The sequence below is a fragment of the Citrus sinensis genome, chromosome 7 (genome assembly GCF_022201045.2).
Source record: "Citrus sinensis cultivar Valencia sweet orange chromosome 7, DVS_A1.0, whole genome shotgun sequence".
NCBI classification, from domain to species: Eukaryota; Viridiplantae; Streptophyta; class Magnoliopsida; order Sapindales; family Rutaceae; genus Citrus; species Citrus sinensis.
Window position 1 is genome coordinate 3,212,245 of NC_068562.1, and position 27,957 is coordinate 3,240,201.

The 27,957-nt window shown below is 34.5% G+C and overlaps 2 protein-coding genes and 1 long non-coding RNA gene across 4 annotated transcripts; 2 read left to right on the forward strand and 1 right to left on the reverse strand.

The window, feature by feature from the left end:
* Positions 1 to 1,238: 1,238 nt before the first annotated feature.
* On the forward strand, positions 1,239 to 4,541 carry LOC102606692 (uncharacterized). Of its 2 annotated transcripts, XR_008056343.1 has the most exons (4): positions 1,239 to 2,089; positions 2,796 to 2,910; positions 3,350 to 3,522; positions 3,635 to 4,541. It is a non-coding gene; the product is annotated as an uncharacterized LOC102606692 (long non-coding RNA). The 2 variants fall into 2 exon arrangements; XR_369414.4 differs by having other exon boundaries at positions 3,350 to 4,541.
* Positions 4,542 to 6,140: 1,599 nt separating this feature from the next.
* On the reverse strand, positions 6,141 to 8,323 carry LOC102631293 (uncharacterized). The gene is made up of 5 exons (XM_006466575.4): positions 7,988 to 8,323; positions 7,575 to 7,834; positions 7,344 to 7,437; positions 7,085 to 7,196; positions 6,141 to 6,837 (listed from the first exon to the last, which is right to left on the reverse strand). Exons 1-5 carry the CDS (start codon positions 8,124 to 8,126, stop codon positions 6,624 to 6,626), a joined length of 819 nt encoding a protein of 272 aa, XP_006466638.1. The 5' UTR covers positions 8,127 to 8,323; the 3' UTR covers positions 6,141 to 6,623.
* A 5,068-nt stretch (positions 8,324 to 13,391) lies between these two features.
* On the forward strand, positions 13,392 to 26,753 carry LOC102630991 (uncharacterized). The gene is made up of 25 exons (XM_006466574.4): positions 13,392 to 13,558; positions 13,728 to 13,873; positions 13,984 to 14,093; positions 14,337 to 14,502; positions 14,627 to 14,727; positions 15,657 to 15,729; positions 15,824 to 15,959; positions 17,478 to 17,638; positions 17,777 to 17,901; positions 17,981 to 18,080; positions 18,441 to 18,537; positions 18,803 to 18,854; positions 19,628 to 19,729; positions 19,821 to 19,967; positions 20,041 to 20,203; positions 20,309 to 20,542; positions 20,627 to 20,781; positions 21,781 to 21,909; positions 22,041 to 22,158; positions 22,268 to 22,463; positions 22,600 to 22,711; positions 22,803 to 22,957; positions 23,400 to 24,855; positions 25,266 to 25,460; positions 25,932 to 26,753. Exons 2-25 carry the CDS (start codon positions 13,738 to 13,740, stop codon positions 26,403 to 26,405), a joined length of 4,893 nt encoding a protein of 1,630 aa, XP_006466637.1. The 5' UTR covers positions 13,392 to 13,558; positions 13,728 to 13,737; the 3' UTR covers positions 26,406 to 26,753.
* The last annotated feature ends 1,204 nt before the right edge of the window (positions 26,754 to 27,957 follow it).

The following is a 27,957-nucleotide window of genomic DNA, read 5'->3' on the forward strand; positions in this document are numbered from 1 at the left end:
TCTATTTTATCATTTCCTAATAATCACTTTTACGTTAATTTCAACTTTGTTCTTGAAATGAAGTTATGAAAAAGGATAAACATGCTGTAAAATTATAAGAACTCCGAAGTGCAAGAAGTCTAAATTGGAGCTAACAATGGCAGTATGGCTGACCTCCAAGACAAATGGGAAGAAATAGTAGGATCTGTCCAGGCAGTCTTCCAATTATTAAGCAGGAAGAAATAAGAGTCTTTGGTACTTTTAGCCCATGTTTAGTTGGATGAAATAATAAGAGAAAAGAGGAATGAAAAGGAAAGGGGAGAAAAAATGAGTAAAAAAAAGAATCAATATTATTTTCATTATTTGGTTGGACATAAAATTTGTTTTTTTCACCTTACTTCTATCCATTCTCCTCCTTTCTTCTCTTTATATTTCTTCAAACCAAACATGCCATTAATATTACTCTTTATCCATCCATTATTTGTAACAATTGATTGAAGTATATACGCAACGTGCTAATGAATGAATGAAAAACAAACAACATTCCTAAAAGATCACAAAAATGTACAAACCAATTAATGGATTTTTTGAAATTACTTTCTCAATATCTTTAAAAAAAAAGTAATAGGTAGATCAATTATTGATCAGATCACTTAAATTACTCAAATTTGGTAGATTTAAATGAGAATGAGAAATCTTACATAATAACCACATGCTTAAATTACAACTAAATTATGACCAAATAGTAATAATAGATATTTAAACATCGCAATACCAAATAGACTCGTTGTCATCATCAACAAAATTGAACTGACTGATAATTAAAGTGAATAAATGTCATATAAATAATTTGAAAAAAAAATTATTTCAATAGCCTTGCCCTTCCGAAATACCTGTCAATAATACATTGCTTGCATGGCAAATTGCTTACATGGCAGACTGCCGTTGGTGGATTATCTTGCTGCCAGAGCCCATTTTTATTGTAGAAATGAAGGAATTCTAGAGGTAATACAATCGATGAATACATGTTTAATATATATAATTAAATTGAATATTATTATTAATTATATAATAATTTTTTTAAAATAAATACATATATGTTATAATATTATTTATTTATGATACGGTTGTGATAGTATTTATGTTTTCAAAAATTTATTTTAAAAAAAAGGACTTTTTCCTGTGGGTCCAGTTTACTTCTATTTACCGTTTAAAAAATTATTCTTTTTGAAAGAAAAACATAACTTTGTTCGTTCAATTCTGTGAATAAATACAAAAGATGGACAGGTTTGTTACCTAACTGAATAAATACAAAAGTCATTACAGGCTCTTGAAGTATCTCGTACCTGGACTTGTTTTAATCTCCTTATCCTCTCTTAGACATCAAATACAATCCAAAAAATCTCAGGTTTTGTGCTTTTTCTAGATTGGATCAAATCCGCTGCTTCCTGTGAATAAGTCTCAATAATCAGGGGTAAAGATCGATCCTGTGTTTTTAGCTGCTTCCAGCCCCAAATGGGCTGCTTCAGCTTCTGCATAACCAACTTTGTCGAAACATTTTGTAGGCTTTATGGCTGCTACTACGAGTTTGCCTTCTGAAATTTTGATTACAATACCCAAGCCTACTCTTTTTTGACCTATCTTTATAGTTGCATAATATTCACCTTAAACCAGCATATGGTAGGACACTTCCAATGCTTCTGGGATGCAGAATTCTGCTCTGATATTGCTTGCATCTTTGGCATTTGAGTTCTTCTATTGGACTAAACAATTGCCTCAGCTTCAGCTGCTGATAATTGAGAATCTTTCTTTTTGTTCTTAAAAATAAAAAGATTCCCTGAGTGCCATATACCCCAGTACAATGTAACTTTCAGCTGTTTAATAGTAAAAATTGAAAAATTAAACATACAAAATTTATGTGAAATAGAGAAAGACGCAAAAGTCCAAAAAAAAAAATGAAATTGAAAGCTTTTCCGCTTTTACAACATTTCCTTCATTTGTTGAATGACATGTCGGAGAGAAATAAGAAGAAACGCTGTTTGATTTATCCTTCTTCAGAGGAAGAGGGAGATGATGATGTACATGAGGATAGCAGTGACTATAGTTCAAGGTATTCGTTTTTCCTTTTTGGATTTTACCGATCGCGAATAGTTTTGGTTTTGTGAATTATTTGCATCTCCTTGTTTATTATTAGCTACAACTATTCTATTTGCATCCCCTTATAGGTTCAATATAGAACTTATCAATTTTTTTTTTTTTTTTTTGTGAGAATCAAGAATTGTAAATCATTTTATTTGTACTTTGTGCATTTTATATTGATAATAATCGTAAGCCCAAAATGTATATTTTTTTAATGAAATTTCATTTTTTGTTGGCTGTAAATGTTCGTTGCTAGTTGTAAATGTACCTTGATCCTCTGGTTGTAAATTTTTTATTTACACAGTTGCAAGTACCATGGAAATACAGAATTCAAACACTAATGATACTGATATATTTGGGATGCTTTTGCTAGTGCTGGGTGCTTTCAAACAATCAAAAGCATTTTTGCATCTACTGTATGGTGTATGATTGAAATAAGCAAAACTTTCTTTGGAGATCAAAGAGTGTTGTCTGGATAAGGAATGCACTCAACTTTTGTTTTCGAGAGCGTCGTTCAAGCGCTTATGTAGAAAGTGGGTTCACTGAACACTGCTTTTAATGAATACTCAAGCACAGCCTACGTGTCTAAATCTTTGTGTTTGAAAGTTTGGAGGTCATCAGTCAAATGTTTCTTAGGCTTGTAAATTTGGAATCTTATGTTGGATCTTGTTTTCTAGAAATAGGGGATCTAAGAGCTTTAAGTCTCAAAGGTTGCAAAGCATATTTACGCAAGCAGCTTGAGGTTATCTGGTACTAAGATGGTGTGCATACAGAGAGTTAAAGAACATTGGGGTAAGTGGTTCTACCCTACACATGAATTGTTATTATAGTTTCATGCTTTTCTCTACAGGTATTATAATACTATTATCTATAGTTCGGTGATAACAGTTATATTCGTCTAGTTGATAGGTTATATTCATGTCTTAGATAGCTTTCAGACATAAGATTGGTAAGTACTATAGCAGATGTGATTTTTAGTTGATTACTCTAGTTGAGATTTAGAATGTGGCATGAATATGATGGCAGTTGTTTCTTTTCAGCAATCTTTTGCAATTTATTAGCTTACTAACCAGGAATGTTGTTTCCACATAACAGAATTAAAGATGTAAATGGTGAAGCAATCAATCCATAATCATCTTTTATAATTAATTGCATAGGCAGGCATTTTCTATATTCATCTAACTAATGTATTGAAGACATTAGGTAACTCTTATTCTCTGATAATAATTAGGTGCTAAATGCCAAACACCAAACAAGATCAGTTCAAAAGAGAAAGACGACTGAACCAGAAAAGGGGATGTATGTTGGACTTTGAGAAGTCGGGCATTAGCAACATGTAAAATGTAATGATCTTCGCCAAGAGGCTCCTCCATCAACAAATATGAACAATGAGCAAACTGCAAGGTCAGTAGGTTCTCAATTTTTTGAGAGACAGAAGAACTTTATCACCTCCATAGCAATAAGGTCAAACGCTTCAGTCATACTCACATCACCTAATTCCTTGCCCATAAAATAGAGTTTTACTGCAGGAATGCACCATTTCATTTCTCTGGCCATGACATGGATCAAAGTTCAATTATGACAAGATCGCCACATTTCATGCATGGCCCTGAGATGTATGTGGTGCCAAGTTTACAGGATCAGGGGCACAATCATCGCAATTATACCCACCACGTCTACTCATATCCTAACTATGACTTTCAATTTAGGAATTCAAGCCACTTTCCACGAGTTCATGACAGTTGATAGGTCATCTTGTTGATTTCTTTTTGGACTTGAGACATTGTGACGGTGGTTGAAAGATCTCCAATCTGTTTTCAGATAGAATAACTTGCTTTGGATCTGAAAGCTGTATTGCATCTTTCATTGGGAACACTACAGTCGGGCAGGGAAGAGAAGCCTCCTGCAGAAGTTGTATTTCCGAGTTCTTTAGTAATCTCACACAAAACTTCCAAGTGTCATCTGCCTTTTCAAGTGATGTTATGTTGGTCACCAACTGATGGTGAACCTACAATTACATTTTTATTTTTAAGTTGGAAGCTACATGGTAGCTGCCTATAATCGATGGCAATCAAATCCACCCAAGTTGGATTTTTATTTTTTTTAAAAAAAAAATCTACCCAAATATTGTTCATGTACAGGGAATGTGTGTCTGTTTCAAACGGTAGCTGCCTTGCTGGTGTAAAATATATAACACTAGTTGTGGATTCAACGGCAATATTTTTGTAGATATTACGAATTGCATTGCCTCATTCAAGAACAAAATAGCTTGTCTTCCACACCCACGTGCTGTGTTATGCCGTATCTGCCTTCATGTTCGCTTTGCTTTGCTTATGAGCATAATTCTCTGTCAGAAGTGCTAATGCACTTATCAATTTATTAATGTTAGTGTTTCTCCCCGCAATGGTATCTATTACTTGACTTGTGTTTTCCAGATTAGAAAAAAATCAACTATATGACGACAACTGACGCCGCTAGTTGTCAAGTAGGCGGACAGCTTGCTGTTTAGTCCATCCCCGGCCTTCACGCTGGACTAGCAAGACCCTTTTTGAAACAAAAACAATGAGTAGAATCTTAGGGCCCGTTTGATAACATTTTTTACTCAATATTTTCAGTTTTCCAAGGACAAAGACAAAGGAAATGCGATTGGTAACCAGTTTTATAACAATATTTAAAAACAAAGAAATTAAAAAGTTCTCAGTCTCTAATCTCTATCGTTTGTGAAGAAAGAAAAGTTGGAGAATGCCGAGTTGGCGAGCTCCAACTTTAAGAGAACAACAGGGAAAAAAGTTGAAAAAAGACACATGCAAAACTCACTTAGTTTTCTTTTTTCACTTCACAAAAATCCCATCCCTCTTGTAGCAAGCTCCTTAAAAACACATTTCAACGAATAAAATAATTTATATAATCTGTCCGACTTTTAATTATTAAATTTAAAAAATAATATGTGGTGATTAAGTTAAAGAGCATAAATTTATTTTATTTGACCAAGGGTAAAGACTGATGAATGAATGTAAGTAAAAATCGGTTTGCAAGCAATGTGGAGTGATCTACTTGTGTCAAGTATGATGATGTTTTTTTTTTCATCAATGTTTCAAGTGATAGTGAAGGGCGTGGAACGAGAAGAGGAAAGCCTAAAAGAAGCCCGACAAGGGAATTCTTATCGATATTGAAGCCGTTCCACTCGTTCATCTTGTTTTCATCTTGTTACAAACATATGCAAATAATTAGGTATATGTGGATGCAAAAATAATTTGTACTTTACTCTTCATAGTATTTTTTTTTAATTTTAAATGCCAAAAAACCAATAGCTATAGTCTTGTTCATTTGTTTTTTGATAATAATAATAGAAAATTAAAAAAATAAACACTATTTGTATTAATTGGTGAATAGTTGAAAATTTTGTTTTATAAAATATTCTATCGAACATATTTTCATTGCTTTTCATTTTCATTTTTAAAAATGTCATATCAAAAATACTATTTTCCTTTTCTAAAATAAGTGTAGAATACACCAATTTAGAAATAATACCAAAGTCCAAACACGCCCTTAACCTCACCAAAAGATTTTTTTTATAAAAAAAAAAAAATCTAATTAAGATACTTACTCAAAGAATACTATATTCGAGGGTTAGATATTTGAATTTAAACTTAATAAAAGCCTAATAAAAATATATTCAAAATGGTATTATTTTGAGTGAGTTTAATTTTTAAATAAATCTAAAATAATATTTATTTGGAGTGTATTTTTATCAAGTCTTTTGGCAGAACGTAGCTCCCCAATCATTTTTCTACACGGAACACGGCATTATTTTTCAAGTTCTGTGATTGGACAAGATACTTTTGGTTCGATAATTGAGGTGTGAAGTGGAATCTATTGACTGCGTTGCCCAATTGTTGTCCGTTAAACAATTATGACACGAAGACTGAAGCCCCACCAAATGACGGCTCCGGAAAGAAATACCGTAGCTGGCTCTCCTTTAATTGCAAGCTATTCTGATACGCGTCTCAGCTCGAACAAGATTCATGAACAGCGGCTCTTTATTTATTTTGTACTTCTTTCTCTACTTTATGGAAAAGAGAAAAAAAATTGGAAGGCAAAAAAAAAAAAAAAAAGGACTTCAGAGAAGACCATCATCGTGTGTGTCCTGAATGAGAACACGAAGCCGTTGTATTATCCATGCAAATAGTGTCCCCATCCCAGTCGTCAACTAGAACCTAATTTCGCCTTTTTCGATCATTGTCTCCCCGCACTTGGATCCTTCTCAACACAATATAACAGATGAATTATGGCATCACACGCAACCATGTCCTTAACCGCAAAATCAGCTTCTGCCCTTCTTCAATCACACTCAAATTAACCAATTAAATCAGTAACAAACTTTTAGCATCACCCCCTAATTAATAACAACTTTAAGCGTTGCACATGCGTACACAACAGAGGGAAATCAATTTCCACCATCTGATGATGATGTAGTAAGACTGATATTTTTTACAAAACTAGAGCTAATAGAGTGAAGCAGCGTTGGAAGGGCGGAGGTCGATCTCCAGGGTCCAAGCTGTCCGGTCTTGAATATGCAAGTGCCAGTAGGTCTGAGCCAGCGAGTCCGGGTCCATCATCATCGGCGTGCACCCTTCATCTCCTCCTCCTCCTCCTCCTCCTCCGCTTATCTGTTGTTGCTCCCCAACCCACGTTCCCTGACTCGACGCCCGCGGCCCCCTGCATTTTATTATCTTAATTAATTTCTTATTTATTGAAATTAAAATTAAAGGAAAAAAATCATAATAAAGAATATTGGAATCATATGTAACGTCAACATCCAAAGTAACGTTGTTACAGATGGATGATGGATGGATGATAGAATCCTCTTTAATATTGTGAATGAATCAATAAATCAGGGTAACGAAGGGGTGAAGACCGAAGAGTGAGTGAAGAAATAGGAGAGAGTAAGTGGAAAAAAAAAAACCTAGGTGGGCCAACAACACCATCGATGATGACATGCGCGACGTGAACACCAAGGGGTTGGAACTCTCTCGCCAGGCACTGCGACAGAGCTCTCGTTGCGAATTTCCCGCAGCCTGTCTCATGCCATAATTCCAATTATTAACAAAACAAAGCTTTTTTAAAGGTTAACTATGATTAATCGAAAGGAATCAATGAATCTAATATTGATGCTTCGGGCGAATCTTTCAGTTCAGAGTTTAATAAAAATAATTAATTTTTACATAGTTCAGAGAAACCCGCAATGCCGTTGAGAGAAGCTGAACAACCGGTGAAGATAATTGTTCCCTTTCCTCTTTCCACCATGCCAGAAAGAACCTTGCATCATCAATCAAATAACCATATTTAATTTTAGATGGTATTTTAATTTGGTGAGATCACTAGCTAGCCAGAAAATTTATCCGATCAGCATATGTCAGAGAGGAATTAGCGTGCTCGACGGTGGGTACTGGTACCTGTTGAGCACAAAGAAATGCACCGAGGGAGGAGATAGCGATGGATTTCTGAAAAGAATCGAAGCTGATTTCAGTAAAGTTAGTGGGTTGCCAAGAAACTGGCTGATACGCGTTGTAAACAAGCACTTCAACAAATCCAAGTGAAAGAACTCCTTCAAATGCCTCTCTCACACTTCTTGAGTCCGAGCAGTCGATTCTTATTGCAAATACTTGAGATTTCTCTTCCCTCGCTATCTCGTCTGCAAATCTTGATAGTCTTCCTGCAGTTATTATGAGAGAAAGAAAGGGAGAAACATATAGTTTAATGTTATTTTACTTAATACTTATAATTAGGTCTTCAACACGGCGGGCGAGAATTAATTGTAACGTTTTTCCTAGAGGAACCAAACCTCCTGCAGAGAGGGATACCTTACCTAGGTCACGGGCGAGGATGGCGACTGTGTAACCTTCATGGGCAAACTTGCGGGCAATTGATCGACCCAGATTGGGGCCAACGCCAACAATGGCAGCGATGCCTCTGCAAGAACTACCAGAGCTTGTCATGTTTCTCATCTTTGCAAAATTGCTATCCTTTTCTAATAACAACAGACACTAGACTAATTCTATCTTCTTATGACGAAGAAGAAGGAGAGATTCTGGATGAGTCAGTGGCTACTGGGTGGGCTTTTCTATTATGCTTTAATTTTCTTCTTAGGGACACCAACAGCCATTTCTCTTTGAAAACATTTGCTTATCTGCTCTTGAAGTCTTCGCCTCCCTATACATGTATATATAGAGAGAGTAATTCATTAATGAGTATATTTTTATTTTGTTAAAATAATTATATCACTAAAATATTTTAAAAAATGTAAAATTTTATACATTAAAAAATAGATTTTTTATTTGTTAGCATATTAAAATGTGATTTTTTATTTTTTATTAATATTCTCAGTTAAAATGAGAATTTTCTTATTTAAAAATGATTATATACGTATTTGTGTGTGTATATGTATGTATGTATACATATACATACACGAGTCTAAAATATAAAAAAAATATATAATTTTATACATTAAAAACTATATTTTTTATCTGTTAGCATATTGAAATATGAAAATTTATTTTATTTTATTAGAATCCTCAATAAAAATGAGAATTCCCTTACTAAAGAATGACTATACACACACATATTCATAATTGCCCAACTCTCTCTTACCAAAGTTTTTCCTAATTTAAGTTTATTTATTTTTCTCAGATTTTAGGTTAGAACAATCACTGGTGTTCAGTTTAGTAAATACTTCTAATTATGGTTTAAAAATTAAATTAAATTTTCATATAATTATTTGATAAAGATTTTTAATATTTTAATTTTTTTAAACTGTCAACTTTAAGAATCACATTTATCCACTACTATTAACTTTTTTTTTCCGCAATTAAAGTTTTTATTTCATTGTTAAAGTTATCATTTCAATGATTTCGCAAGAAAGGGTAACTTTTTAGCCTCAACACCGTAATATAAAAAGGAGCCTTAATATCAACACGATGAGGGGGGTGTTCAATATACTCATGTGCATATTAATTGCTCCCTCTTCGCTTAACTTTCTACCATATTTCCATGTTTATGCAGTTTCCCCTTAACACAAATTAAGCTTTGATTGCATATACAAATTGATATACGCCCTCGTATGTGAAAATTTTATTTTGTTCATAGCTAACAAATTAATCTTAACAACTTATTTGTCAAAGATGCCTGAAACGCTCGACAATGACATTGTCTTCCTGACAAATGGCTTTCTGATAAGAATTTGTTCTTATTTTCCGCGAATGCATGTGACAATAAATGCTTTGTGGTATTGTTATTTCTTCTAGTTTTTAAAGGGAAAGACGTGATTCTCATGGAGGAGCTAGCTAGGTAAATAAAATTGGATATAGGACTTGAAAATCATTTTCATTAAAGGGAGATAACCACAATTTTCGATAGAGGAAAGGAAAGGAAAGGAAAGGAGAAGAGAGAAAATAAATAAATTACATGTCAAAATAAATAATGAAATTTAATATTCTTTCTTTTATTTTCTCCCCTTCTCTCTTTTCCCCACTTCTTCTCTCTTCTCTTATTTCTTCCGATTAAACATGATTTTCAAGTATACATGATCAGTATATGGGTCTGGTTATGTTGGAGCTGTTCAACGGTATAACACTATTAATAACCGTATGATTATAGAGATAAATATTAAATATACATTTACTATCAGATATGGTTACTATTAAAAACATACTGTAGGCTAATTGGTTGGTGGCAGACATTAAATCTTTTTTCATTGCTGGCTAGCTAGCAGCTAGATAAATTATTCTAATATGACATGTAACGAGAGGATGATGAGATAAAAGAAATTAATTAATTTAAAATTTATGTAAAATGATCAGTCGCTCAATGAATAACAACATGTCATCTATCACATTATAATTTAAAATAAAATTTTAAATTTGTTCATTCCTACTATTAAAATTAAAGCATGCATCTAGAGTAAATCTAACTTAGTAATTTTATTTTTTGAATTAAATGATTATCTTATAGTTGATGATTAATTTTTTAGACTAAGAGCATCACAAATGGGTCTCTCGTACGTGTCTATATGAACTCAAAGACGACCTCATAAACACTCCAAATAAAAAAGTTAAAGTTCATAGGTGAAAGATATCTTTTTCCTAATAACTCATTTTCTTTGCATCATTACTCTCTAGTCACTCTTCGCTCTCAAACTAACCTAACTTAACCATTGAAGTGCCCTCACTAACCCTCTTCAGTGCCAACTTAACAATATTCATTTTGCAGGTTCTTATAACATCTATCCCAATATTCATTGCAACTTAACAACTTAACAATATTCATTTTGAATGAAAAAGTATTTTTCATCACTTCCAAAAGGCTAATCTTCTTTGATATTTTAGCTCACAAAAAAGGGACTATATATATATATATGTGAATTTGCATTGTACTAATTTCGTATGATAGTTTCGGGATTCTGAAATTTTCTAAGTTGCCAAACATTTCTCGCAAATGCATTTTGGGCTGTGAACTCGCGTTTTCTCCGATACATTTTAATGCTTTCTCACTTTAGATCCGTTTGAAATTAAGATGTTGTAACTTTTAAACTACAGTTGTTGTGAAAATAAAATTATAATTATGAATAAAAATTAGTAATATATAGTAAATATAAATTTTAAATAATAATTTTAATAAAATTATTAAAGATATAATATATTTTTTATTATATAAATAAAAAATCATATCAACATAACTTCAAAACTACAATAATTAATATTTATTAAACACTTTAGTGCTATAACTTTATAGCTCGCTCAACCTTAATCCCATCCCAAACACACTCTTCGATAATGATCCATTTACAAACTTTATATAATTTAAGGCAACACCTTGCATAGCATGCATATATATATTAGTTAATGGATAATATCATATAATACCACAAGATTATTTTTTATTAGTTTTCATTTTTCAATCAACGCCTTAATGTCATGTAAGCTGTTATTTGTTTATTTCTTAGAATGATAGAAAGCAAAACGCAAATCTATGTACTGCTATAAATTTCTTTGATTATTTAATACAATTTTATTAGTAATGGTTAAGGATTCAATTTTCAATCATTAAATGTGGGACCAAAAGTAGAAGTTCTATCCCCAATCCTTCTGACATGCTTTCAAGTTATTTGAATAACGCGTGGCCGCGCTAGCTGCCCTCATTATCCTCTCCTCAACCAATTCACTTTCATTTTAATTGAAACATGAAAAGAGTCTTATCCTTTTTTAACTACTGAGTGGTTTCGGATATATGGCTCTGGATTCTCAAGAAATATACACTTACATATGTCAAGGAAGAGAAATAATGCATTTTCACGCGACGATACATTTTATCAATGTTTGGCGTCACGCTAACATTTATCATTAAGATCTTAAAATGCTTAATTAATCCATTGAAACGTTTATTAGAAATTGTTACCAAAGACAAGGAAGTTACGAACTTTTATCTTTTTGTTTACTGTATTGCTTAACTGGTTTTGTTAAGCTCTTCGAGTGAGAAAATAGGTTTAGAATCTAAACCTGCTCGCATGTGGGGAAATGAGATTTAATTATTGTTTTGCTAAATTTAACCTAAAAAAAGAAAAAAAGAAAAAAGAACTTTTATATATAGCCCAAGTTGAATATGTATTTATAAAGTCAGTTGCTACCTTGGATCAATTTTAAGATGGAGCAGTCACCAGAATCGTTGGATACCTATACTTGATTATGAAACAATTGTGACAGAGTGCATCCAACGGAGCTGCTTTATCTTAGAGCTGATTCAAAATAGCTGAACCCATTTATAAAAATTTAAAAGAAAAAGGACAGAAAGAATGCAAAGGCGTGCGTGCAGTCATTTTCTGTATATTTATAAATGCTCCCAATATTCTCATTTAAAATAAAAATGTCACATTCCTTTGCCATTATGATCATCCAGGCTCCAGCAATGAACCCCAATCGATCAGAATGAAATAGAAGAGGACAAGCAGAGCTTTCGTAGCAGCTGTTCGTTCAAGTGGCATGGCCCTCCCGGCCCTACTCGTACATGCCATTGTCTGAATTTGGAGAGAGCTACCTGCAATGCAACCTTAATTCATTACTTAATTATTACATTTAACCATTGGTGTATGCTGATTAATTGAGATTTAGTCCCACATCCGTCGACAACACTGGGGCATCATGCACGCTAACGATTGGAGCCTAGCTACCATACCGGCTTTCTTTCGAGCATATTTAATGATTTTGTTCTTTTTCTCGAGTTGTGTGATTCGTCGATTTCGAGAATGCGCAGCAAAAAATAATCAAATAAATGAGACCCGTTGGGCATTCGAATTTAGCAAAAACATTGTAGCACTTTTGTTTTGTTGGAATATTTAGTCCTTCCTAAGTCATAAGCACAAAGTCGTAAGAACTTTCGTTACAATAATTCTCATGCTAGCTAGATAATAAAACGTGGTGGCCGAGAGTTTTCTTAGATTTTAATATCATTCGACTTCGGATAGATCTATGTTAAAAATGTTGTCATACTCGTATAAGTTAATTCAACTGTTAAATAATACTAGTAGATAGTTTAAAGTGAGAGAGAATCATTAAATCAACAATCAATCAAAGATCAAGAGTGAATGAGTTAATAGTCTAATAGCTTATTTTTACAAGTAATATTCATTTATTTGCATTGAACACCTATAAGCAGAAACATATATATTATAAACTACTCCATATGATTGAGAGTAGGTTTCGAATTTCCACGACCCAACGCAATCCCATTATTTTTGGGCTTTTGCACCACCCAAGCTTGAATAGCTGTGCCATTGTATTGACACCCGTCTAAAGTCCTCATCAAACCGCTCATATAAAATAAAGTTGCATAAATAATCAAAGAAATACGTACAAACTCGTAATATTGAATTATATATCTTTCTCGATCAATCTAAAATTCTTCTATGATAGTTAAAAAAATAAAAAAAATTAGGGTTTGAAAGTGACAAAAGTTAAATCGTTTGTATGAAAAATACATTATTGGGGCTTTCTTTGTCCATTTACATAGTTTTAGTATAACTAATATTTTTAATACGGAGACGCATAAGGAAATTATCAATGCCAACAAGGGGTTTTATCAGGGCTTTGGAGTAGTGTCAATAGAAATTTTCAAGGAGTACCAACAACACCACTCTCTTAACGGTGGCCCATTTAAAGCCCAAGTTCAAGCCAACCAGGCCGAATCAGCCCGAGTTCAACAAATTTCTGTTCTATTTTTCGGGTCATGATTACTGTCGAACTACAGTGTTTCCTATAAGCGAAAGTTTGATAATTCGTTGCTCTGTTGTGCCCGTGCTCGTGCATCGTGATCTCGCAACTCTCCACAACATTTCCCTTTTCTTTCGAACTTCAATGAACTCTCATTTCACATAGTTAACTTTTCTCAGGTATCTAAATAATAATAACGAGCATCACAAATTAATCTCTCTCTCTCTCTTTTTCTTTTAAATTAAAAAAAAAAAAGAATTAGCTCCGATTCATTTATCGATTTCGGTCGATCTAAATCATCGCCTAGTTAATTTTTCGTTGAGCGTAATTTTGTTAAATTTTGAACAGAAAACTGCCAATGGAGTGGGCCACAGTGCAGCATCTAGATCTGCGCCATGTAGGCCGCGGCGATCACAAACCATTGCAGCCTCATGAGGCGGCATTTCACCCTAATCAGGCGCTCATCGCTGTCGCTATTGGAACCTACATCATCGGTAATCCTTTACATCCATCGGTTCATTGTCTCTTATACTCAATACATTCAGAGACTTCATACAAGTTTTTAGATTATATGTTTAGATTATTCAATTTATGTGTTACGCAGAATTTGATACTTTAACGGGAAGCAGGATTGCTTCTATTGACATTAATTCTCCTGTTGTTCGCATGGCTTATAGTCCTACCAGTGGCCATGCTGTAGTCGCTATTCTTGAGGTTAGTTTTTTATTAATTATCTTGTGATGCTTTTTCTTCTCCATAATTTTAGGGTGCATGTGATTCTGTCATAAGCAATTTTTTTCGCTTGTTTAGTTAACTAAACAAACTTGGTGAATTTTTGTCTGTAAAGTCGGTTTATTTTGGAATTTTCTCTTGTTTAAGGATGCTTTGGTGGTGCAGTGTGGATGGAATGCTTGTGTGCTCAGCTTAGCATTTGTTGTTTTGAAATTTTTGATGTAGGATTGTACAATTCGCTCCTGTGATTTTGACACTGAGCAAAGTTTCGTGCTACATTCACCTGAAAAGAAGATGGAACCAATTTCTGTTGATACAGAAGTCCATCTTGCATTGACGCCTCTACAACCTGTTGTATTTTTTGGTTTCCACCGCAGGATGAGTGTTACTGGTCCGTTTTCTTTGAAGTTCGTCAGTTCTATTTTTTATTACAATGGTTGTGATTTGGTCTTCAGAGTTTAGATTTGACTTCAGTCATGTGGCTGTTTCTGATTCTTGAACCATTCTGCATGAAGTTGTTGGAACTGTTGAAGGCGGAAGGGCTCCAACTAAAATTAAGACTGACTTGAAGAAACCAATTGTAAATCTTGCTTGCCATCCCCGCCTCCCTGTTCTGGTAAGATGTTTATGCTCATGATTCTTTTCCTTATTTATGTTGGTCAACATTATGCTATGGATTAAGTGAGATAATGCATATCCGATTCTCAAAAAAATTTATCTAATCTTTTGATCTAGATCAATAGAGGCCAACCAATTTGGAAGAGAGAAATGTATGCTTGTTGTAGAGGGTTATACGATTCTTTCGTATTCAAAAAAATTATATTTAGAGTAACTTAAGCATTTAAAAGATCTTTATTCTCTAGTATTACACTGGATTTTATATGAAATTTTTATGCATATTAAATTTTTTTCCCCCTTTAGTTGTCAAAATTAATGCCAGAGAAGGATTTTTTTAAAAATTTTTTTTTGTTATTGGCAAAATTATGAATTTATTAATTAACACCATAGAACAAAGTTGTATCTTAAACTACTATTAAATGTAAAAGATTATTTAGTGACATTTGTCCACGTTAGAGTCAACTTCAAATCTTTATAGTATATTTCACATCATAAATATTTTATCATATTTCAGTCTAATGGGATAAATGTCAAACATTTTGTTACTGGTTGGTTTAAGATACGGTTATTATGTAGTTACTTATTTTTTGGAGGCTCGTTATTCAATTGCATTATTAATGTATTTATATTTTATTTTAACTTCTCGGAACTTCTAGATTGGAATTGTAAACATTTTCAATGCTCTTTCTCTCTCTCACACCCACATAGCACATGCACTTGTATTTATGATATTTGACCACGTAGATTGGGATATTGAAATCCAATTTCAGTTATTGGATATAATTGGATTAAGTCTGCACCAAATCTGATGCATTGTGGCTCTTATTAGCAACCATGTTGATTGCTTAATTACGTATACAATATTCTTGAAATGATGCTCAAGTATAGTTTTGGCCACTATTTTTTAATTTCTTTTATTGTTTTCAGTATGTAGCATATGCAGACGGTCTGATTCGAGCTTACAACATTCACACATATGCTGTTCATTACACACTACAACGTGAGATAAGGAAAACAATTATTTCTTTATTGTGTAGAATTTGACTTGTATTAACCTCTTGTTGAGCAATATATCCTTTTTTTCCCCATTGCAGTAGATAATACTATTAAGCTGCTTGGTGCTGGTGCATTTGCTTTTCACCCAACATTGGAGTGGCTCTTTGTTGGTGATAGACGGGGTACACTTCTGGCATGGGATGTGTCAATCGAGAGACCAAGTATGATTGGAATGTAAGTTATTTTCTCTTGGGGTCTCGTGGGACCAACCCGATCTCAACAGCTTGACATTTTCCACCTATTTGTTTTCTTTCCTTTCCTTCTGTTTTATATTACATGTTTTGCATTTGATAGAAAAAATGATAAGATACTGGAAGTGTTTCCTTTGTTTAAAGATGTGTACAAGATGTTGAAAGAGAAAAGAAAAACCAGGAAAATTAAAAAAAATTTTGAAAAAATAGATTTTGGAACGCTAGATGTATCCTTAAAAAAGGTCTACAGCTTCTTCACTGAAAGTACCAAAATTTGAGCCCTTTCAGTATAGGTAAAATAAATTCTAAAAAAAAAAAAAAACTCTTTCCAATACTGGAGAAGAGCTTATGGAGGAATAAAAAAACAGTTTAACCTCTACTTGGAGAAGGAGAAGCTCAAATTTGGACATTTGGAGTAGAGGTTGTATAACTTTTTCTAAGGGTCAACTGTGTAAAAATTGTTTAAAAGACCCCAATTTTATTTTCCAACATAACCTTAAAAAACTTGTTTATTAAAGTAATTGTACAGTTTTTGCTAAAAACTTGTGATTGACAACCAAACACCCAAAACTTTTTCTGCTAAAAGTTCTATTTGTAAAAGACTTACTACTACAAAATGTACTTGAAGCTCTACTTGAAAACATTTTGTTCCGATTCAGCTCCCTTCCCCTCTAGGGCTCACGCCATAATGGTACCATAAGCAACTGTAAGATAGCAAGGGTTAATTTATCCTGCATGGCCATCAAAAATTTCGCTTAAGATTTCAGTGTACAACAGTTTGTCTTTATTACTCATTGATTAGTCAACTTTGATACCATATGGAGCCTAAATCTAGAGAATTGAGTCTGCTAATTAAAAAAAAAAAAAACTTCTTGGCTGAAAGTGATTGTTTTCTGTTTCCTCAGTAGATGTTTTGGGCTTTGTAACTGCTGCGTTTTCATTCTTGTGTATGTTAGATTTAAGCACTGGTAGATGCCTTAAATGAAGTGGGTGCACGCAAAGCTAGGTGGCTAGTTTCTGTTGTGCTAGTTTAGCAAGTTAAAGGAGTGAGTTAATTTTCCAACTTCGTAAGTTATCATTCTTGTCTTTGGGTTACCCTTTATCAGTTCAAATGCCTGTATCTGAGGTGCTTTAACGTGCATGCTGGCTAGTTCTGTTCACTTCTCTAACCGTCTGCCAGGAAATTGCAATAGACATTTTTCTAGGTGCTGATAAATTTGTTGGATATGCAATCTGGGATCTATTTAGTTACCAATCTGATGGATAGATCATAGCATCTTTTGTAGGCATGCTTGAAAGAGTAGTGGCAAGTCCAGGGTTTTCACTTTTCCTATTGTTTTCTGCACTACTACTTCCTAGGATCTTTACTATTGTAGTTTTGATAAATGTATTCCTATATATGTTATTAATGTAAAATCAGTTTCTGCTTTTCTCTAACTGTCTCATTGTATTGTTATTGTCAACTTCACTTAAGTGGTTTATTTTTTTGTTGATATTGCAGTATACAAGTGGGTTCCCAACCAATCACCTCAGTTGCCTGGCTTCCCATGTTACGGTTACTTGTAACTCTCTGCAGGGATGGATCACTTCAAGTTTGGAAGACAAGAGTGATAATTAATCCTAATAGGCCTCCGATGCAAGCTAATTTTTTTGAGCCTGCTTGTAAGATGTAGACATTAATTTTTTTTTATATATTTCTATGTCATGCTTTCAAAAGTTTTATCCATTTTAAACATGTATCTTGTCACAAAATGGTAACTAAAAGATTCAATTGCACTGACTTCTTATTTTGTTTTACAGCAATTGAATCAATAGACATTCCTCGGATTCTGTCTCAGCAGGGTGGAGAAGCTGTTTATCCTTTACCAAGAGTTCGAGCTTTAGAAGTGCACCCAAGATTGAATTTAGCAGTCCTGTTGTTTGCAGTTGAGAGCACTTTACCTTCCATTCATTTATGAATTACTTGTTAATGTCTGAAGTGTGAGTGTAGTTTTGCTGTGACAGAATTTTACAGGCGGTGACAATATTAAGAATAGGGCTGCATACACCAGAGAAGGAAGGAAACAGCTCTTTGCAGTTTTACAAAGTGCAAGGGGATCTTCAGGTAAATGTTTATCGAATCTGGATTTTATGTTTTACGAGGGAATCAGTCTATACACAACTTCTTTTACCCAATTTCTTGTAAACATCCTCGAACCCTCTGTGGTTATATGGATCTTATTAACAGCATGTGGTGGATAATTTGGAAACATTGCTAACAGTGATATAATATTTCCATTTGTTTCATCTTTAGCTTGTTGTATTCGTGCATTCACTCTGAATGAAAAGTGGGCAAGTTCCTTAAACTTTGTGTTCTGCCTCCATTACATTGTTCTGTTAAGATACGATTTCTTCACCATTTTTGGTTGCACTATCATGTGCTGTTATATGACCAGATATGCTGATAATTGGGGTGATATTGCAGCATCTGTTTTGAAGGAAAAACTCTCATCCATGGGCTCATCTGGAATTTTAGCAGACCATCAACTTCAAGCACAGTTGCAAGAGCATCATTTGAAGGGGTAAATTCAAAATTGTTATTTCACACAGACTATCAGTTTGACGAAATAATTGACTGCTAGATCTTTCATGTTGATATCTACAAGGTTTTAATTAGTTTGAAAATTGGAACTGTTACGATTTCTGATGCTAACTTCTGCTGCATCAATTTTCCTTGGAACTAATGATAAATGTCTTACTGATGCAGATGTGCTTTAGTGCTTGTAAAACCTTGAAAATTCTACATTACCCTTTTTGATTTTGACTCTTCATTGTCCAATCTTGCAGCCACAGCCACTTGACAATTTCTGACATTGCACGGAAGGCTTTTCTTTACAGTGTATGTTGCTTTCTTTGTTGACTGTTTTCTTTTCTTTAAGCTTTATTTCCAAAGATTATTAATAGGAAGAATAAGAGAAAGGTTTTATGTGCTGTGGCCAAGCTGTAACTTTCAGGGGAGAGCTTTGACAACCAATCTGTGGTTTCCTGTTGACATTCAAAATATGCGGATATTTGATAAGTTTATAATAATGGATTCTTGGTAAATTTGTGTAACTTGTAACTGAACAATATGTGGATACATGTTATTTCACGTACAAAGGTTTTGGGTATGATTTTGGTAGTTTACAATGTAGTAAGGGTTTTCAGCACTACACATTAAGAAGTTTGCATTGGGAAGAAACATTACTGAGTTTACTTTTGATGGCTAGGCAATCGATAAGTAGTTAGCATTATTTTGCAATTACAGGGTATTGTATTGGTAGTTCAGTTTGTGTCTTAAAGTACCCAATATATGCTATTGTATATCTATTAGGTTCTTGTCTCCAAGGGGATAGCATAGCCCAGTTGGTTTGGCCTCTTGCAATGGAAGCTAGAGGTCGATGGAACACTCCCCCTTGCACCAACATTGATGACAGACTTATTTGCATTTGTGCATGGAGTCGGATGTGTTTGAACCTAAAATAAGAAAAAAAAATCTTGCGGTTCTTGTATTCATTTGCTCAACTAATTCAAAAACGGAGGACGGACTTCAAACCTCCACCATGTCTTTAACCTTTTCATTTATCTTTCAAATTTGATGTCTTGACTTTTTATTTTTCATGATTGTTATAGCATTTCATGGAAGGTCATGCAAAAAGCGCTCCAATATCTCGGTTGCCTCTCATCACTATATTTGACTCTAAACATCAGCTGAAGGACATTCCTGTTTGTCAGGTAGCTTGGTTGATGATTAAATTGATTGTGATAGCGTTAACTAATTATCATTGCATAAGCTGCTATCTGAAACATCTGGATTCATTGGCAGCCATTTCATTTGGAGCTCAATTTCTTCAATAGAGAGAACCGAGTTCTTCACTATCCTGTCAGAGCCTTTTATGTAGATGGCATAAATCTTGTGGCATATAATCTTTGTTCTGGTGCAGATAGTATCTACAGGAAACTTTATTCTACGGTAATATCAGAGACCATGATTTTTCTGTGTATTCACCTTAGGCACTGTACCTTACAATTAATTTGGCTTTCAGATTCCTGGCACTGTGGAATATTATCCCAAACACATGGTTTACAGTAAAAGACAGCAACTATTTCTTGTTGTTTACGAGTTCAGTGGCACTACGAATGAGGTGGTCCTTTATCGGGAAAATGTCGATACACAACTAGCTGACAGTAAAAGCAGCACTGTCAAAGGTACTACTTCTGTTCCATATTCTCTCACTGCTGTCCCTGTTAGCTTGAGCATGTGTATTCATTAGACATGAAAAATCACACATCATTGATAACTGAGTTTTGTAGGTCGAGATGCGGCATTTATTGGCCCTAATGAAGATCAATTTGCAATTCTTGATGATGACAAGACTGGACTGGCTTTATACATTCTAAAGGGAGTGACTTTGCAAGAAGCTGCTGATGAAAATAATGGAGTAGTTGATCACAATCAATCCACAGATACAAATGTTGGTTCTGTTCAGGGTCCATTGCAGCTTATGTTTGAATCTGAAGTTGATCGTATTTTTTCCACTCCAATAGGTGCTTGAGTTAATATGATACTCCATATTGAATGGCCTAGCTATACTTATACATCATGCTAATCCATGTTTCCTGCTATTGTAGAGTCAACTTTAATGTTTGCATGTGATGGTGACCAGATTGGGATGGCCAAGTTGGTTCAAGGATACCGCCTATCAGCTAGAGCTGGTCATTATCTACAAACAAAATCTGAAGGGAAAAAGTCAATCAAGTTGAAAGTAACTGAGGTGGTGCTTAAGGTAATTAGTTCACTTCCTCCTGGAGGCTCAGGGCTCATTCTTGAATACAACAGAAATGGACTTAAAGCAATCAAAATCTCTTTCCTTTTACAACCCCCCGCACCCTCACTCCCAGAATTCCATAGCCCTTCTTGGCGTCACAGGAATTTTATGATAACAAGTGACTTTATCAACTAAACTAATTGGTAGCCACTTGTTAGCTTTATTAATATATATGAAGTAGTTGTTCTTCAAATTGCTAGTATAAACCATATAGCCTATGATAAATTTTGACCCTACAATAGCCTTGGGAATGTGATGTATTTGGACAAATTTTGGCTTGGTTAACTGTGCCTGACAAGCTTAGTATTAATGATCTTATTCCAAAAAGAAAACCAAATGCTTACTTGTCTCTTTACTGGTGTGTAATGTTAAGAGGGAAGCAGAAAGTATTGTTTATTTGTTCTTATATTGACAATTGTTGTCGATCTTTGCTAGTGGGATCTCTTTCTCCAGCCTCGTGTTACTGTTACCTTCCTTGCGGAATATTTTAATGCTTTTATGGGAAAGAAAACTACAATTTTTGGAACATTTTTCTGCTTTTGGAGGATTAAATGAAGCAACAATTTTGGGGAATTTTTGTGTGCTTGCAGTTTTTTGGGTAACTGGTAGAAAGAAACACAAGAACCTTTGAAGAAATTAGGTAGGACGGGTTTGATTTCTTATGGGATAGGCAGAAGTTGTTGTCTCTTTGCCATCAATACCTAATGAGTTTTAAGGTTATCCCTTTTTCTGATTTCTTATGAGGCTGTTGTTGGGTGATTTATTGACCTGTCGGCTCATATGATAAAGGGAGTATAATGCATTTGCATTTTGATAATTGATGTATATTTTTTTTTTCTCATATACTGGATCTGGTTTGAGTGAATTCAAATTTTAATAGTTATATATATATATATATATATATAGCACTATATATTTTGTCTAATATAAAATCCTGAAATTGCTCAACCTTCTCAGGTAGCTTGGCAGGAGACCCAGAGAGGCTATGTTGCTGGGGTATTAACTACTCAAAGAGTGCTCATTGTTTCAGCAGATCTTGACATTTTGGCCAGCAGTTCTACAAAATTTGATAAAGGACTTCCTTCAATATCCTGATACGGACTTAGCTTTGCATGAAAATTGTTCTCTACCCTCCCCATCTCCCTCTGCCCCCTATCTCTATATAAGTTAGTATGATCAGCTTTAATACATTTTGTTGAATCTTAACTTATGTGAACTTTAGATCCCTTTTGTGGGTTGGGCCAGCTCTTCTGTTTTCTACTGCTACAGCAATTAGTGTGCTAGGCTGGGACGGAAAAGTCAGGAACATTCTCTCAATTAGTATGCCAAATGCTGGTAATGTTTTCTTTGCTTGGCAGCCTCTTGCTTCCAGTTTTATATGCATATGCCATCAAGTTTACTTTGATTACTATGCTGGGTTACTGAGATAAATTCCTGCTTGCAGTTCTTGTTGGTGCTTTGAACGATCGTTTATTGCTAGCAAACCCAACAGAAATCAATCCTAGACAAAAGAAGGGCATAGAGATCAAGAGTTGTCTTGTTGGGCTTCTTGAACCTCTTCTTATTGGGTTTGCCACAATGCAACAATATTTTGAGCAGAAGCTCGACCTGTCAGAAATTTTGTATCAAATAACATCAAGGTCTTTTTCCTTGCTCTGAGACATGCTTTGATTTTATAAATATAACTTTAATTTTTTTTTTTGAATTTAGAGTTCTTATTTATGGATCTTGCCATGAGAGCTAGTAGCATCTGACATCTAGTATTTTTTGTTGAAGATTTGATAGCTTGCGCATTACTCCTCGATCTCTTGATATTCTTGCTAAAGGCCCTCCTGTTTGTGGGGACCTTGCGGTATCATTATCCCAAGCAGGGCCACAGTTCACTCAGGTGAGCAATGATGATTTGTTATGTTTCATATTTTACCTATCTAGTTAACTTTCTTACACATGAAGCAATGATGATTTGTTATTCCACTTAGGTATTGCGAGGCATATATGCAATTAAGGCTCTCCGGTTTTCTACCGCTTTATCTGTTCTAAAGGATGAATTCTTGCGGTCCAGAGATTATCCAAAATGTCCGCCAACCTCACAATTGTTCCATCGCTTCCGGCAATTGGGATATGCCTGTATAAAGTAAGCAGATTGTTTTTAAAGTTTCAGATGTTTGACCATCTTGAGAAAGTCAGATATCCATGCTCTTTGTTAAGAACTTTATAATCATTAACAATTATATGTTGTATCTATTATCTTCATTAATTTGGGGGTATAGCTGTTGAAATCTTTCATTTTAAATGGCTTAACTTGAATGTGTATTTGTTATGTAGAATCAACATCCGTAGCATGCTTTTAGAGATTACATGATTTTATGTGTTTGATGTTTGTTTGTTCCCCACCATCTTTATATTGATATATTCACAAAAAAAATATGGCATAGGAGTGTATTCTGATCTCTTATTAATTCTTTTTGTCTTTAGCTCCTAGGTTTTTGAATTCTTGGGCTCCTTTCAATTTTTTTCCTCTCTTTCATTCAATTGTCCTATTTTTGCTATGTTATTGAAGCATTTGAATACTGTAGGTATGGTCAGTTTGACAGTGCCAAAGAAACTTTTGAAGTCATAGCAGACTATGAAAGCATACTTGATTTGTTTATATGCCATCTGAACCCCAGTGCAATGAGGCGTCTTGCCCAGAGATTGGAAGAAGAAGGTGCTAATCCAGAATTGAGGCGATATTGTGAAAGGATTTTGAGAGTCCGCTCCACTGGGTGGACTCAAGGCATTTTTGCAAACTTTGCTGCTGAGAGTATGGTTCCGAAAGGACCTGAATGGGGTGGTGGAAACTGGGAAATTAAAACCCCTACTAACTTGAAGAGTATACCCCAGTGGGAGTTGGCCACAGAAGTGGTGCCTTACATGAGAACTGACGATGGTCCAATCCCATCTATTATATCTGATCATGTTGGCATTTATCTAGGTTCTATCAAGGGAAGAGGCACTATTGTTGAAGTAACGGAAAAAAGCTTGGTCAAAGATTTTATTCCTGCTGGGGCTGACAATAAACCAAATGGAGTTCATTCTTCTTCAGTTAAATCTACGTATAACAAATCCAAGGGAGCTTCTGATGTTGACTCTAAGGTTGGTTCGTTGATGGGTCTGGAAACTCTAACCATCCAAAATACCAGTTCTGCTGCTGATGATGAACAGGCTAAAGCTGAAGAAGAATTTAAGAAAACGATGTATGGTGCTGCTGCTGATGGTAGCAGCAGCGATGAGGAGGGAACATCAAAAACTAAAAAATTACAAATTAGAATACGAGATAAGCCTATTGCATCTTCTGCTGTGGATGTCAATAAGATTAAAGAAGCCACAAAGCAATTTAAACTTGGTGAGGGATTGGGCCCACCTATGAGAACCAAATCGCTAATTCCTGGATCCCAAGACTTAGGTCAGCTTTCATCCCAACCTTCTGCTGCTGGTGGTGATGGAAATATTACTGCTCCTGCTTCTTCTGCCCCTGGTGACCTGTTTGGTACCGAATCATGGGTACAACCTGCATCAGTTTCAAAGCCAGCTTCAGCGGGTAGTAGTGTAGGAGCTCAGGGTCGACCCATACCTGAGGACTTTTTCCAGAATACAATTCCATCCCTCCAAGTTGCAGCCTCATTGCCGCCTCCTGGAACTTATCTATCAAAATACGATCAGGTTTCTCAAGGGGTTGCAAGTGGCAAGGTAGCCCCTAACCAGGCTAATGCACCTGCAGCTGATTCTGGTCTTCCTGATGGTGGTGTCCCGCCTCAAATTGCTCCACAACCTGCCATTCCAGTTGAGTCCATTGGACTTCCTGATGGTGGTGTTCCACCACAATCCTCTGGTCAGACTCCTTTCCCTTATCAATCTCAGGTTCTGCCTGCTCAGGTTCCACCTTCTACGCAACCGCTTGATCTCAGTGCCCTTGGAGTTCCAAATTCAGGAGATTCTGGAAAGTCCCCTACCAATCCTGCTTCTCCACCAACATCTGTGCGCCCAGGACAGGTAAATATATATCTTTTGCTTAAAGCTTTTTTTCTTGCTTTGTAATGCTTCCTATTTTCTTTTACTCCGTTTTTGCCTTGGGGGTGGGGGTTTAGAGGTCATTTCTGGTAACTTCATGAAGGAAACATTTGTTCTCAGCTTTTTATTGAGCCATAGCATTGTGCTTTTTAGATTAGTGGCTAGTTTGAAACTCTGTGAGAAGCTAGTGTTTTAGCCAGAATTGACCTTCTATAGCAATCTGTGTTGTCTGTTAGCTGCTTTCATTTATCTGATTGCCAACAGGCATTTTCTCTTTATTAGGCAGCTGAAAAGGATATAAATATTGTAATTAGTAGACATGCTCTGTATCTTTCCTGGTTACATGCATCTTTCCTTGGTCTTGACCTCATTAAAAAAAAAACTCATTACAGGTTCCCCGTGGGGCAGCTGCTTCAGTGTGTTTCAAGACTGGGCTTGCTCATCTTGAGCAGAATCAACTTCCAGATGCACTATCCTGTTTTGATGAAGCTTTTCTCGCACTAGCTAAGGATCATTCTCGTGGGGCTGATGTTAAAGCTCAAGCAACCATCTGTGCTCAGTACAAGATAGCTGTTACTCTTCTTCAGGTACTTCTTTTTAATCCAAATTTCAAGGGGATATATGTAGACTGTTTTCTCTTAGGACCCATTATCTTACTTCCACTAGAGAGAGATGACAGTTTAACCACAGAGAAGTATAAATAGTAAGGGTTATTGGAATTTATGAAGATTTGAAATGATGTATAGTCATTCATGGTTTAATATTAACTGGGTATGAATTATTTATGCTTTACAACAGGAATCATTTTTAAAAGTGCAATTTTCTAGGACTGTGTTGTGATTTGAATGCTAAATTCTTGATATCATATGTGTTGAAGCATTATATCACTGCTTGGTTTTAACAGATGTTGCCTCTTTTTAACTCTTAATGTTCCAAGGTTATTAACCTTCATTTGAGAAACACTTTTACAATTTATTCTTTTGTGTAATATATGCTTTTTCCTAATGTGGGTCAACATGAAACGGGGTCATGACCATGTTTCATTGGTTACACTGTAGGAAATTTTACGGCTTCAGAAAGTTCAAGGCCCAAGTGCTGCAATCAGTGCAAAAGATGAAATGGCTAGACTGTCTCGGCATTTGGGTTCTTTGCCTCTTCAGACAAAGCACCGAATAAATTGCATTCGAACTGCTATTAAGCGGAACATGGAGGTTCAGAACTATGCTTATGCCAAGCAGATGCTTGAGCTACTTCTGTCAAAAGCGCCTGCAAGTAAGCAGGATGAGTTAAGGAGCTTGATTGACATGTGTGTTCAGAGGGGTTTGTCCAACAAGTCCATTGATCCATTGGAAGATCCCTCACAATTTTGTGCTGCCACACTTAGCCGTTTGTCTACTATTGGATATGATGTCTGTGATCTCTGTGGGGCCAAATTTTCAGCACTCTCTGCACCTGGATGCATTATATGTGGTATGGGAAGCATCAAAAGATCAGATGCACTTGCGGGGCCTGTGCCTACACCATTTGGCTGATGTTGAACATTTGCTATTTTGCTTCACTACTCCATTGAATTCTTGAGTATCGTGGCCTTAGATGTTGTAGAATCTCTTCCTTTGGAGTTATGCCATTGTTACTAGAACCAGCATTTGGAGAATGTTCAAGCTATTTTTTACCTACTAGAGAGGAAAATAGCGGCACAAATTGGTATATAGTGTAATTCTAATTTGTTTGTATATGATTCTTTTCTTTCTTCACCTTGTTTGTTGTAATTTGTTTATTGTGTGTTGCCCTGTGATGTAGTGGCGATTAGAAATATACGCATTAACGGTTTTGGTATGCTTCGTATCTGTATGGTTTATAAAACATTTATGGTGTGTTTATTTCTTAGGATTAGAAAATAGAAATAATTCTCATTTTTTATTGATAGTATTTACTTTCTAAAAATATAAAGCAATGAGAGAATTTTGTGTGGGGCCTATAAATTTGGGAATGAAAGAACATCAATCACAAAATGAATTGATATTTCTATTTTTAAATCAAATCAAAAATTCTTTTTTTTTCTCCGGTTAAATATTAAATAATAGTTATGGTTATTATATTTATAGCTATAATAATAGTTATAATTAAAATTATAGTAATAGTAATAATAGCAACAACAAAAATAGTAATGGTATACTGTTACTACTAATATAATAATTACTATTATTATTAACATTAATATTATTACTATTATCATTATAATTAGTATAAAAATAATTATAATATTATTGTGAATATTTTCTATTATTATTATTATAGTAATTGTACTAATTACAATAACTATTTTATTATAATAATTGTGATAATAATAATGGCTATAGCATTTACAGTAAAAATGTTTATTTTTTATTTTGTTACAAATAAATAATTGTAATTAAAGACATTTTAATAACTTAAAATAATTTATTTCGATTACAAAATAAAATAAATATATTAATAGAAATACAGTTCATTATAATTTTAATTTTTGTAATTTAAATAAACAATTTATTTTAATTTTTATTACTTATTACTATCCATTCTAATTTTTACTCATTTTAATTCTTGTCCACTCCTATTCTTAAAAAAGTAATCAAATCATTAAGCGCCTCGGTGGAAAGCATTTACTCATTTTCCAGTTTTTTTTTTTTTTTGTCGTTTTCCTATCATTTTACCTCCATGCTGATGGGCCGGACAAGTGTTGTGTGGACCTTTCACCATAAAATGGAAGATTCTTTGTACGACTATTGGCACCCCTTTGTTGGTCATATAAAACTCTTTATTCTTGTAATTACAATAAAGGACAAAATATCAACCCGTGTTTCTCTCAAAAGGAAAAAGAATTATGTTTTCTCTCTCGCAAAACTATCTAAACTCACGCATACGCATTATAGACCTTTTTTTTGCTTGCAGGCTCTTTACATCATTATTAAATCTCATTCTAATATAAAGATAACATGGATTACTTCAAAGATGGATGAATAAACTATCAAATAAAACATCTTTTGAGATTTAACACTCTCCAAAATTGGCTCTTAATATCATAAAATTCGAGAAGGACGAGTT

What these genes read in the sequence shown, in the direction of transcription:
- LOC102630991 (XM_006466574.4), top strand. Translation starts at nt 13,738, where the DNA reads ATGGAGTGGGCCACAGTGCAGCATCTAGATCTGCGCCATGTAGGCCGC. An exon ending in TAATTTTTTTGAGCCTGCTT is followed by an intron (nt 17,639 to 17,776) that starts GTAAGATGTAGA and finishes TTTGTTTTACAG; the next exon opens with CAATTGAATCAATAGACATT. An exon ending in AGGACATTCCTGTTTGTCAG is followed by an intron (nt 19,730 to 19,820) that starts GTAGCTTGGTTG and finishes ATTCATTGGCAG; the next exon opens with CCATTTCATTTGGAGCTCAA.
- LOC102631293 (XM_006466575.4), bottom strand. Translation starts at nt 8,126, where the DNA reads ATGAGAAACATGACAAGCTCTGGTAGTTCTTGCAGAGGCATCGCTGCC. An exon ending in TGCGGGTTTCTCTGAACTAT is followed by an intron (nt 7,197 to 7,343) that starts GTAAAAATTAAT and finishes GGCATGAGACAG; the next exon opens with GCTGCGGGAAATTCGCAACG. An exon ending in GGTGTTGTTGGCCCACCTAG is followed by an intron (nt 6,838 to 7,084) that starts GTTTTTTTTTTT and finishes AATAAAATGCAG; the next exon opens with GGGGCCGCGGGCGTCGAGTC.